We start from the raw sequence: 13,425 nt of genomic DNA, 5'->3' as shown, positions 1-13,425 counted from the left end.
TGAGAGTAAAGTGCTTTATAGATAAAAATTCCCAAAGGCTCCATCCGTGTCTTACCAATGCTGGGAGAGGGGGCAGGAGCAACACCAGCCACATTGTGAGCAAGACTCACATGGCTAAGGAGAGAAAAGAATGGATGCCCCGTGTGTTCCACCCTCCCCCTGTGACATGAGAGGCACCTGGAAAGGTCTGAGGGAGTCTGTGTCGTGATCTGGCACCGTCTTGCTGATTGATGAGGAACCAACTTGAGACTGTCACCTGTGTCTCAGACCTGCGTCAGGAGCAGGAGTGAGCAAACCCATGGTGAGGTCCCTCCTCAGAGGTGCTTACCCAAAAAACACAGGAGGAACTGAAGCGTGGTCTGCATTAAGCCAGTCCCTCAGTGCATCTGAGCTCCCTGAATGTTAGCCTCCAGTAAAGCAGGGATGTTAACCCAACCAGACAGCAGAAATGCCACGTGGGGTGAGGTGGCTTTGCACAGAGCCACGTGCGGTTTATTCATCCTCTGCAAGACTGGCAAGAAGCACATGAGGTTTTAGTTTGGGCATGTTTTGAAAATAGATTCCAAAGCTCCCTGTGCCAGCTGCAGAAATGCCCCATGGTCACTTCCTCCTCCTTGCTAGCTAGCTCTTCTGTACTGCCTGGCAAAAATGGAGAAATACAGAAACATACTGAAAGGATTTAATTTAGCTAAAAGACATTATAAAGGAAATTTGAATGGGAACTATTGAATACACCATATCCCCTCTGGTTTGGGGTGGAGGGTTGTGCCCAATGCCACAAGCCAGAGTCACATCTGTGTCCCTGCCCTGAGAGGATTGAGGTTTTGTGAAAACAGTAAAAGGTTGTGCTCTCTCCTTCCTTACTCTTTTCTTTCGCTCTGATCACAACTATTGTGAGGTTTTCTTTTTTTGCCTGAACGTGTTCATGAGCATCCCTGATGGAGAAGCCTAGTCACTGGTCCAGTTCATCTGCATAATGGTGTGTCTTGCCAAGGATTGGTGTCTCAAGAAAAGGACAAATGTCTCCGAGTCTTTGTTTTTCTGTCTCTCCCTTAAGAGGAGCCCCACAATTTCGCTAAAGGGGTTGTGTTTTTATGACATTTGCGTATGTTCAAGGAACATACGTTCAAGGAACTGTCAGTTTCAGATAATTCTCCTTTTGTTTCTCTAACATCCCAAAAGAGAGCTTAAAGTCACTTCTTGGAACTAAATGCCACCAACAAGAGCGCATGTGTTTTTCCTGCGTTCAGGCTATGTCACTTGTCTACCTTAGAACTTTTTCTAAGTGAAACAGTTAAAAGGAGGACTCATTCAACCCGTAAAATAGTCATGAACAGAACTCATTCCCCTCAAAAAATACCACTGCTTTAAAAAATATTTTTATTTTTACTTTTCAAAAAGAAAAGTCTTCTTTTCATTTCTAAAAAGTGAAAGAAGAGACATTTAGCAAAGCTCTCCACCTTTTCAGGAATCACGCTTAGCCCCTCTTGGTAGTACATTTTGGGCAAGATTGTTGTAATAAACCTAAGGTTGTTCCCAATTTGACATTTTAGTGTTCCTAGTAGAAGAGATTAGGTTTTCCAAGAATTGTCTCAGGGGCTGGCGCCATGGCCTAGTGGTTAAGTTTGGCGTGCTCCACTTCAGTGGCCTGGGTTCCACTCCTGGGTGCAGACCTACACCACTTGTCAGTGGCCATGTTGCGGTGACGACCCACATACAAAATAGAGGAAGACTGGCACAGATGTTAGCTCAGGGCTAATCATCCTCAGCAAAACAATAAATAAATAAAATTTTTAAAAAGAACTGTCTCAGGGACTCGACCTGACTGCTCCTCTTTGAGTTAATAACTTGCTTTCAAGAGTTACTTTGACCCTGGTGGAAGGGTTGTCCTCAGTTATAACCTTGAAGGCAAATCCTTCACAAGATGAATCATAACTTGTTTTCCTGAACTGATCCAGAAGAAGCAACATCTATGGGGCTCATTCTGCCCCAGTCTGCTCTGGTATAAGGTCCAGGTGACTTCTCTTCCAAGCAAACCCCAAGGAGACACCAGAGTCAGAAACCAAAGAAAGAGTTCTCACCCCTGGCAAGCCACCAGCCCATCACTTCCGACTGACGAGCCCACGCTCCTTCCCACTGCGTCTTCCTCCACCTCTGTAGGGAGCCAAAATGTTAGGTCAGGAGCAAAGTGTTAGTGTACCTATAAGATGTTCTAGTTATCTGTAAAATGTTCTCGTTATACCCCGTTAACTCTCCCATCTCAACATTGACTTCTCTCATCCTTTTTAACTATTCCCCAGCTTTGAAGAAAGCTTCAAGGAGCACAGTATTGTCCTTTATCAACCATCAGCTTTCTAAAATTACTTTCTTTTTTTAAGTAATCAAACACAGCATACCTATCCCCTGACATACCAAATGTAACAGGCTTTCTCTGTGCCTACAACAGTATGCAAACATCTATTCACATCTCTGGGGGTTTGGGTTTTATTGTGAAGGCATTTACTGTATAATTACTCAGCAACTAGCTTTTTTCCCCGTAGCTATCTGCTGTGCCCATGCCTCTAAGTCAATCATGTAGGGCTCACGGCTGCTTCTTTAATATCCACGGGTCCCGTGTCACAGTTTGTTCAGCTATCAACTATCAACAGCCATTCCAGTTGCTTCCATTTCTTCCTGCTAATAAACATGGCTGCAGTAATCATTCTTGGGAACACATTTAGCAGTGGTGCTTTTGTTTTTGTGGGCCAGAGCCCCCTAAATGGGTTCAAGATTATGCTAACGTGTTAAATAACTGCCTTACTACTTTCCAAAAAGGTTGTAGCAATTCACATATCCTCAACAATTTATGAGAGTCCATTTCCCCCTGTTCCTACTAGTTAGTACCAGTTGTTCCCAGTCCTTTTGATTTTTGCCCATCTGATGGGCCAAAAATGATGACTACTAATGAGGTTGACATCTTTTCTTCTGTATATTTGCCATTTATATTTCCTTTCCTGTAACTAGCCAGTTTACATCTTTGCCCATTTTTCTTTTGTGTTGTTTGACTTTAATCAATTTATAGGAAACTTAATCTTAAATATAGGACTGTTAACCCTTTCTTGTAAACATTGACCATATTTTCTCCTAGTCTGTTTTTTTATTTATAGTATCTCTTTCCGTATAGAAAAATTTAAGTTTTATGTAATCAAGTTATCAGTCTTTTTCATTATGACTTCTGGGTTTGCTGTGTTACTTAAAAAGTCAACTTGGGGAATTTCTTCTTACCTCCAATGATGAAAAAATGAACGTGTCCTATTAAGTGAAAAAAGTAACAAAAACAGTATGCATAACAAAGTCCTAGTTTACTTCATAAATAAAGATATTATAAATAATAAAGCCAGTAAAGAAAATGAGATAAAAATAGGAGGCAAAGTTAGAGAGAGAGAATATTGAGAAAGTTTCATTTCTATGTATTTTTGTAATGTTTTAATTTTATATATGAGTGTCTTACACAGGTTCTTTTTTTAATTGAGATATAATTCACATACCATAAAACTCACCCTGTTAAAGTGAACAATCTAGTGGTTTTTAATGCTTCACAAAGTTGTATGACCATCACCACTGTCTAATTCCAGAACATTTTCATCACCTCAAGAAGAAACCCCATATCCATTGGCAGTCACTCCTCATTGCCCCATCTCCTTAACCCCAGGCAACCACTAATCTACCTTCTGTCTCTATAGATTTGCCTGTTCTGGATAATTCATTTTAATGGAATCTTACAATATGTGGCCTTTTGTGTCTGGCTCCTGTCACTGAGCATAATGTTTTCAAGGTTTATCCTTGCCATCGATGTACCCACTGGGTACATTATCATGTATCAGTTCTCCACTCCTTTTTATTGCTGAATAATATTCCGCTGTGTGGATATACCACATTTTGTTGATCCATTCATCAGTTGAGGGACATTTGGGTTATTTCCACTTTTAGCTGTTATCAATAATGCTGCTGTGAGCATTTGTGTACAAGTTCTTCATAGACATATGGTTTCAATTCTCTTCATTATCTACCTGGGAGTGGAATTGCTGAATCATATGACAACTCTATGTTTAACCTTTTAAGGTGCTACCAAACTGTTTTTTAGGGTAACTGCACCATTTTATTTTCCCACCAGCAGTGTATAAGGGATTCAGTTTCTCCACATCCTCACCAAGACTGGTTACTGTACATTTTTTTTTTACCATAGCCATTCTAGTGGGTGTGAAGTGCTATCTCATTGTGGTTTACAGGTTCGGTTTTAAAATTTGAAAACTATAGAAAAGTCACAAGCATTTTCCAAGTAGTAAGCTTCTTAGTGAGAAGGTTTTGTACCACAACATTTCTAATTAATTGTGGGTTTTAGAAAAGAAGCACTAGAAAGACATATATTTGCACAGCTAAAAGTATTGATTAGTTGGACTTGGTTAATTAACATGTTTCATGTCGACATGGATATAAGTGTGAAAGCAAATATGTGTATACATGTGTGTTGTGTGGGGCGGGGGGAGCAGAGAGAAATGAGGTCCAGAACAAACACTGAAATGTTAGAGAGGAGCCGTGTCTGACTCTAACGCTTCCAACCAAATGCTGGCTTCCAGACATATGTAGAATTTTTACAATCATTTTTGTGGTTTGTTAAATCAGGCGTCTTTTTAAAAGTGTCTGTAATTTGATCTGGTTAATAAAAGGAAAACCTTGCTGGGCAGCATAGAAGTCAGCCGTATTTCTAATTAAAACAATGTGTCATGTTGTCTAGAAAGATGTTAGCATCTGGAATTCAAAGCGTACTGTATGTCTAGAAGGAGAAACCATGTGATAAAGAAAGATCAGGCTGATAAACAGAAATGATAGCTAACACTTCACATCCATAAGGCAATTCAGACTTCCAAAAGGCTTTCTCCATCTATTATCCAATTTTATTCTTCATGGCGACCCTATATGCCAAGTAGGGTGGGCATTATCTCCCTCTGACCCACACATCCTTGAACAACTTCAGGACGGAGAAACAACAGACCTGCCTGAGATCACACAGCTAATTAATTGCAGTATCACAGCTAAATCCCAGGTGTCCTGTGTTTGTTCCAGAAACTGGACCATGAGCATAGAAAATAGAAGGACAATTGTACAGGAAACACTTCGTAGACCGGGAGGCAAGATTTTGTCATTGGCATCTATCTGCCTAGCACTGAGCTGGCTATCCCCGTTCCAGCAGCACTGGAATCATCAGCCCAGTGACATCTTGCTTTCTCCCCTGCCCGCTTACAGAGATCTGAGTGTCTTGTAAGAGCATAGGTGTTAAAGGCTTTGGAGAGTTGACTGCACTACCACAGCTCAGGGTACTGAGTTATGATCCAATTCTTCCAGCCTCTGTTCAACATCTGGTAGTAAAACCAAGAAAGAAGATAGGAAGGAAGGTTCACAGACCTGCTTCCACTGGGATTTCTAGAGGAAATAGATGCTTTTTTTCTGCAACATTTACGTCCCTGTCTTGCTTCTGCAGTAACCCCATCCAGCAAATCAGCAACACCAGGCATGTGAGGTGGGCTCAGAGGCCTGGTGAGGGGAGGTGGCTGTAGTCCATCTGGTTACCACCCTGTAAACACATGCAGAGAAAACACAGATCTCAGGGAAGCCCACCAGAGCAAGAGAGTCATTGTTTGTGGGGGAATACTTTTCCCCTCTTTTGCCTCATATTTGAATTTTCTGCAAGGAGTTATATTTCTCATATAATTTTTTAAGGGCTATTTTTGTTTAACTAGTAGAGAGGGGATGTGGTTTTGGCCACAGAACCGGGGTAGTGGTTGGCAGGGGAGAGAAGTGGAACAGCTGATTTATGCCTGGTGAGAAGGAAGGGCTGGCACCCCAGGGGCCGGCCAGTGGCATCCCCTGGTCAGGCCCTCGAGGAGGAATATTGAAGTTTCATTGACCCTTCAGGTGTCACAGCTTCCTCCCACCTTTTGCCAGCTCCTGGGGCCTGAGGTCCCTCGGCCCACTGCAGGGACCACTCATTTCACTGACTGCTCAAGAGCCAGAGCCCCCGATGGTCTGGCCCCCTTTGGTCACTGCTCAGGAGGCCAGCGCAGGTCCTGCTCCTCCTCTTGTGCTCCAGAGGGAAGAGAAGAGTGAGCACTGTGGCACTGGGTAGAGTCAGCAGGAACGGATTATGCGAGCTGTAATGCCCACACAGGGGCCCCGTTTGGCCCTGGCCTTGCTAACTCAGCAGCTGCCCCTGACTCTCCGAGTCTCTGCTGAGAACCAAAGAGAGGGCAGCCCCTGTGTGGCCACCCCGAGCCTAAGGAGAAATCAGTGCCCTCCATCCCAGGCCCTTCCCCTTCTCCGCAGCCTGCTTAGCCTACATGCCTTCCATGCTTAGCCTTATCTGTGTGTGGTCGGCTGAATATAGCTGCCAGCCGGCTGGCACTTAAGCCAGGTGATGGTGGCAGTTGGCAGGACTCCTCATCTTATCAAGTTGGGTGTTCTGCACTATTTATGAGGGTCTGGTGAATGAAAACCAGACCGCTGCTGAGAAGCAAAATCCTGGAAGAATAGGTGTGTGCAGGGACAGTAAATAAGATGGTAAGCCCTATTGGGCCTATTTGGGTTGTAAGAATTCACCAGAAGAAAGGGAGAGGGCATTAACCTTCTCATTGTGTCTCAGCTTTCCAAGGCCAAGTCTCATTAGCTGACTTCTTTTTTTTTTTTTTTTTGAGGAAGATTCGCCCTGAGCTAACATCTGTGCCAGTCTTCCTCTGTTTTTTAGTGTGTGGGCCACCAGCACAGCATGGGCACTAACAGAGTGCTGTAGGTCCATGCCAGAGAACCAAACCCAGGCTGCCAAAGCAGAGCGTGCTGAACTTAAACACTAGGCCACTGGGGCTTGCCCCTCATTAGCTGACTTTTGAGCCCCATTTGGGGAGTGTTTGGGTGCCTCCAAGCCTGAGAATGGAATATTCTCCCAGCCCCAGGAGGGGGGTCTGTGGCTGCTGTTTATCTCCAGGGAAGATGCCCGTTGGCTTGGAACTTACTACTCTGAAAATAGCAAACAGCTGTGGTGAAGTTACCGCCGTGACTTTCCAAGAACACTCCTAGGACTGCCCTCTTGGTCGTCCATGCCACTTCTCCCTGGCTAGAGGGCAAACAGAGCCTTTTCAAAAGAAACAAGAGTGGTTGGGTTTTGTTTTTTTTCACATGGAAGAAAATCTGTAGCTGACTATTTTCTTTTCCTTTGACCTCCTTAAAAAGCAGCTGGAGTTGCAACAGCTCTGCTGAAATTTTCTATGGCCTTTTGCTTCAAGGACTTTGAAACTAGCGTTGCTGATTTTTCCTCTTTCCTGTCAACCTCTGTCCTGTTTCCCTGGTCTCTCATATTCACTGTCTGGATGATTTTAAGTACAATAGCTCTTGGTGTAGAAGGCCTTTTGACTTTCCCTGTGGCCTGAACTCTAGGTATATATTCTTTCTGGAAATAAGCACAAGTTAGAGCAGAAGCGAACTGCTTTGTTGTCAGCAGAGGGGGAGATCCACAAGGCCCAGAAGAGCTGCAGACAAGGCTTATGCCCGGTGTGGGGACATCCGTGTCCCCAACACACAGACCTCTGTGTCATTTAGGTTCCGTCCAGGATCTGAGTGTCTGTTTGTTATCCAAAGGGTATAAAAGGGAAATCAAACATTCTTTCATATCATCATAAGCCCTGTACAAACACGGCTCTGTGGACTAAGCCCTCTCCCGGCCCATAACAAGGAGCTGTTTGTGCTGGCGGCCCATCTTCCGCAGTCGGAGCAGGGCTGAGCGGAGAGTGGGGTCATGTGCACTGCTGCAGTTTTGCTGTCTTGGGCCTAGATTTTGCAGGTGTCATGGGACAGAGTTCACCATATGGAAGCTGAATCAGAGCACCCATTGGGAGCCTGCAGCAAATGCCCCAACCAGCAGGCTCTGAGCTCTGAAGCAATCTGACAGAGCAATTGCACCCACCCACAGAAAATCAAATGATCACTTAGCATGATTGCCTTTGTGCCTGGGGATTAACTAGCCACAAATGCTGGGATCTGGACTCACGTCTGCCGGCCTCTGATGCCACCAAAGAAAAAGCCTGAGGTCAGGAGAAAATACCTTCGTCTCCCTGCCCTGAACCACACAGACAGAACACTGCAGCTTCTGAATATTAACAAGGGGTTGGTTTCTTTACCCAAAAGTATTTTGATGAAACCAGACCCGCCCATCGTTTTTCTGATTACTCAAGTTCACTTGAGTCTGTTTATTCAGTCTTCTTGAGCTGTGCTGTCCAATACAGTCACCACACGCCACATGTGGCTGTTGAGCCCTGTAAATGTGGCTGGTCTCAATTGTGATGTGCTGGAAGTGTAAAATATGCCTGAGATTTTGAAAATTGAGTGCCCCCCAAAAAGTAAAACATCGCAGTGATTTTTGTATCAATTACATGTTGAAAATATTTTGGATCTATTGCATTAAACTAAATATATTATTAAAATTAATTTCACCTGTTTCTTTTCACTTCTTTTAACGTGGCTACTAGAAAATGTAAAAGCACGTACACAGCTCGCGTTGTTTGCATTGGACAGCGCTGGGCGGGCGCTGGAAGGAAGTTTGGGGTTACAGTGCCATCTGCTGGGCCATCGAAAGTAGACACTACTGTAAGCACGATTGAAGCAATCTGAGCTAGGAGACACTGCATCCCTTGGCCAAGCAACACACAACCTTCCTCCTCCAGGAGCTCCTGAAACAGAACCAGAACTGAGCCCTGAAATCCCTGCGTCATCACTGAGAGTCTTGGAGGGGGTGGTGGCCAACTGCTGGAAGGTGCAGGCCTGTGTTCTCGTCATTCTGTCACCTCATGGGTGCTGAGGAGGCCCTAGACGGTTGCAGTTCTTTTCTTAAGAAATATTTCAAACCACCACGGGGTTGTAAGCAAGCATTTAGCAGAATATGAGGACAGAGATCCATCCCATCAGAGGCCAGTGTCCTCTCTTTGGATAAAGCTTTATGCCTTGATTTGTCAAGAGTTTGAAAGTAGGAATCTTGCTGATAATGTTATTATGCATCAGTTATCTATGGCTACATAACAGATCACCCCAAAACTTCATGGCTTAAAACAACAGTAATCATTTAGCATCTCTCCCCGTTTCTGTGGCTCGGGAATTCAGGAGTGGCCCATCTGAGCACTTCCGGTTAGGGATATCTCGTGAGGTTCAAGTTGGATGTTGGCTGGGGCTTCAGTCATCTGGAGGTCTGACTGGGCCCAGCAAATCCACCTCCAGGGTGGCTCCTTCACATGACTGGCAAGGTGATGCTGCTTGTTGGCTGGAGACCTCAGTTCTTCTCTGCCTCTGACAGGGCTGCCTGAGTGTCCGTGAGGCATGGGAGCTGGGGAGAGAGCAGTCTCAGATGAAGCTGCAACACCTTTTATGACCTGGCCTCAGAGGTTACACACCATCACTCCGGCTGCATTGTATTGGTCAAGAGGCTGGAACATGCATCCCACCTCTTGATAGAGGAAGGTCAACACGATGTTGTAAAAGAAAATGTGAGATGGGATGACCATGGTGTTTTTAGGAAAATACAGTCTGCCAAAGTGCCTAAAACTTGTCTAGCGCCGTGCAGCTAAAAAGCACGCTCCGTTTTGCAGATGAGGAAATTGAGGCTCAGAGAAGTGAAGTAACTGGCCTGAGGTCTCAGGTCTGGTAGGAAGGACCGCAGCTTGGTTCTGACTCCTGGTCCACACTGGTGTAGCCTATCCAGGTTATCTCCCTGTATCTCCCTTGATGCTGTTGTCACCAAGAATCATGCTGATTGCTTCATCTTTCCAGCATCTTCCAGGTGTGCCATGCTCTCTTCATTCAAGTGTTTTAGATAATTCCTTAGATGCTATCTGTCTGTAAATTGTCATTTTATTGAGTTGAGGCTGTTTGTCTTATGGAAGTAGGTTTCAACTAACTACAAAACCCTCTTCAAAGGTGCTATAGCAATGAAAAATTATACATTTTCTGATATTTTCCATGCCTTTTGCTTCAAAAATCTCAGGAATGATAATGACATTATAATTTGTGTGTTCATGTTCTCTTTGATTATCTGAATATTACATCTTATTTGTATCTGAAACAGGAAAGAATTAATCACTTCTTGCTTTCAGTAATTTCCATATTACTTGATCATCTTTAAAAGGAGGTTTTACCATTTTTTGGTGTTCTATCTGCCAGAATTAAACTAAAATCCAGCTGCCATAATCATATTCTGTTATTCTTGGTTTCAGGTCAAACTTCCCTTTCCTGTAGATCAAATCACAGACCTCCCAAGGAACGATTTCCAGATGATGATTAAGATGCACAAGCTAACCTCAGAACAGTTAGAGTTCATTCACGACGTCCGGCGGCGCAGCAAGAACCGCATCGCGGCCCAGCGCTGCCGCAAGAGGAAACTGGACTGTATTCAGAATTTAGAATGTGAAATCCGCAAACTGGTGAGTTGACCTGTCCGTTGCGTTCAGTACCCAGGACTGATGCAAAGTTACAGTAGTGAAGGCTGGAGAAGCAGAGAGAAGGGTCACCATTCAGGGAAGTTGGGTTTTGTTTTGTTTTGTTTCTTAAAGATTGGCACCTGAGCTAACAACTGTTGCCAATCTTTTTTTTTTTTTCCTTCTTTTTCTCCCCAAATCCTCCCAGCACATAGTTGTATATTTTAGTTGTGGGTCCTTCTAGTTGTGGCACATGGGATGCCTCCTCAACATAGCCTGACGAGCAGTGCCATGTCCGCACCCAGGATCTAAACCAGCGAAACCCTGGGCCACCACAGTGGAGTACATGAACTTAACCACTCGGCCACAGGGCTGGCCTTAGGGTTTATTTTTAAACAAGTTTCTCAACAGAAATAATAGCTTTCTATCTGCAGTATGTGTGTCTGTGTGGGTGTATAATAGTGTGTGAACATTTTATATCCTTCAGCCGTACGTATAGAGTTCTTTTTTCTTTTCCATTCAACATGTACTAAGAGCTAATATTTGTTGCACGCATCTATGGACCAGGTGTTATTCTAAACTGTTTTTGCAATGAGCACATTTAATGCTTACATCAAACGCTATGACTTCAGCTCCACTTTATCTCCATTTATGGAGGAGGAAAGCAGACGGCAGGGAGCGTAAGTAACTCCTCAGGTCGTGGCAGAGCTTGAGTGCAAACCCGGTTGTCTGGCTCCAGATCTTGTGTTTTCACCACTGCTTTTCCTGACCCCCCACAGAACAGTGTAGTTAGAGAGACACCCCTGCCCACTGCCCCATGATCTCGTGAAGCCCTTTGAAGCCCCTGGGTCCTTGATTTTGCAGTTCTGCCTCCGAGTGGCTGTCACCTCTTCCCTGTGCCTGAGAGTGTTTTGTCTCAGGGAGGAAGCTCTCTCCCTCAGACGTCCGTGCCCCCTTCTCCTTGCTAAGCAACTTTAAGCGACAAGAAGTAAATCCAGGTGGCATCTGGCTCCTGATGGTGGCTCTGAAGGCAGCCAGCACACCCTCATTCACCTCCACCTTTCTGCTGGCCCAGTAGCAGCAGCTCATCTCAGGTGCCGTGTCTGGGTCAGGCTGAAGAGGAGGGAAGCCCCCTAATGCGGTCATGATCTAACTGTGGGTCCTCAGACTGCACGTGGCAATCCTTAGCCTCATGGTAAGCCGCGGTCCTAATGAGAACCTAAGAGCAAGAGAAGATGTTTGAAAAGTGTGAGTAAATGTTACGTGTTGTCAAGATAGTCCTGGACCTCAGGGTCTTTCTTTTTTTAATTTAGTTAATACCCACCAAGCAGGGAAAATCTGCTCATGGTCAGTGGCCCCCATCACCTACAAAATAAAGCCCAAGCTCCTTGGCAAGGCACAGCGTGCTGTCTGCGATTCAGTCTGTAGCTGCCCCCCCTTCCTGGGACTGGCCCCCTTCTGAAATCCCACCAACTGCACTTTCCCCGCATCTCCTACGGTTTATACCTCTGGGCTCGTGCCTCTGCCGTTTCGCCTCTACCCTGGACATTCCTTGACTGTTTTCTTCTCTAACTGCATCCTTTGTTCTTTAAGAGACAGGTTACTGTCACTTCTCCAGGAAGCCCCTTTCCAGAGTCCCCCGTGAGGCTGGGCACCTGCCCCTGGAGCCCTCATCTGACGTCTGGCTTCATGTTTATCACGTTCATCTTGTGTTATCTGTGTATGTGTGTGTCTGCCCAGCCCCTGGCACTAGATGGTAGGTTCCTCAGAACGAGGACAGTGTCTTGATCATCTCTGAATCTCCAGTGCAGGCCAATTGAAGCCTCTCAAGAAATATCTGTTGCCCTGAAATTTATTGGAAATTGTGACTGGGTCATGAGATTATGAATCCCTCCTTTCTTTCAAATTTTTATTTCATGTTGTTTGAACAACAATAACAATTTTTGATTTAAGCCATATAAGGAATCAAGACATTGCTGCTGCTGAGTGTGGGTCCTCTGGAAGCCTCTGGGCTTAGATAGGGAACCAGGAAGGCTGCGCCCACTGGGTGCGAGTCATGAAGGCCTTAAGCACGTGTCTGTGATGATTCCAGCCCCGTGCTCCTCTTCAGGTACTAGAATAACACTAATCGCCGTACTTGAGAACTGCCTGATTTTTGTAGGTAGCATCTTTCTCCATGTAGTTCTGTAATACTGAACAAGTAAGAAAGTCTAAGCCACACGCCAGGCAGGTATCTAAAACACTTGGCTAATATTGCTCAGCTGAAAAACCAAGAGAACACCTCCTAGTTGTCCCCCCCACTTTTTTGGAAACCCCTTAAATAATGTGCCGCGTTTCACTGCTGAGGGAGAGTTTCACGTATTCATCAAGGTACATCTGTGACTTGGAGCTTCATGCTTTTAACTAAGGCCCTGATTTATGCTGCCTTTCCTGCAGAGAGCCAAGACACTGTCACCCACTGCCCTTCAGTTTCTTCCCCCCTAGGAAGTGGCCCGGAACGTTTTGAAGATCAGTTCTGGGGGTCAGGGGGGAGTGGCTTGGCCAAGATGATGTGGTGAAATTGAGACTGAGATTCCCGTCCTGGGAATGGCTGGTGTTCCTCTCACTTTGCAGACTTCCAGGTCACGGGGAAGGAGGTCCAGGTTGTGTAAGACTTTTTTTTTTCCCCAAGGAGACCTCCCAGATGTGTTTTGTTTCTTACCCGTCACCCTCTGGCTGGGGTGCTGTGCTCACTCGCCTGGTCCCAGTGGCAGGGATGGCGCTGGCGGGCCGATGCCACCCTGCGAGTCCGTAGCACACACACACTCACTCCCCACTCCCACGCTGTCTCCCGCACCCCGCTCAGCTTTTGCAGACTTGCATAATGTATTTCTCTCGAGTTGCACTTGTACATCTGTTTATTTTTCATGTTTAAAACATGTTTTCTTGATAAATTTAT

At 45.2% G+C, this 13,425-nt stretch overlaps 1 protein-coding gene across 6 annotated transcripts in view; it reads left to right on the top strand.

The window, feature by feature from the left end:
• Nucleotides 1-13,425, top strand: part of BACH2 (BTB domain and CNC homolog 2) — a 329,505-nt gene that overhangs the window by 312,859 nt on the left and 3,221 nt on the right. For all 6 annotated transcript variants that reach the window (XM_023650814.2, XM_070225334.1, XM_023650811.2 and 3 more), the window contains one exon: nucleotides 10,287-10,493. In XM_023650814.2, the coding sequence (XP_023506582.1) occupies nucleotides 10,287-10,493 (207 nt within the window). The remainder of the gene's footprint in view (nucleotides 1-10,286; nucleotides 10,494-13,425) is intronic.

The sequence above is a fragment of the Equus caballus genome, chromosome 10 (assembly GCF_041296265.1).
Source record: "Equus caballus isolate H_3958 breed thoroughbred chromosome 10, TB-T2T, whole genome shotgun sequence".
Classification (NCBI taxonomy): Eukaryota; Metazoa; Chordata; class Mammalia; order Perissodactyla; family Equidae; genus Equus; species Equus caballus.
This window is presented reverse-complemented; position numbering and strand designations above follow the sequence as displayed.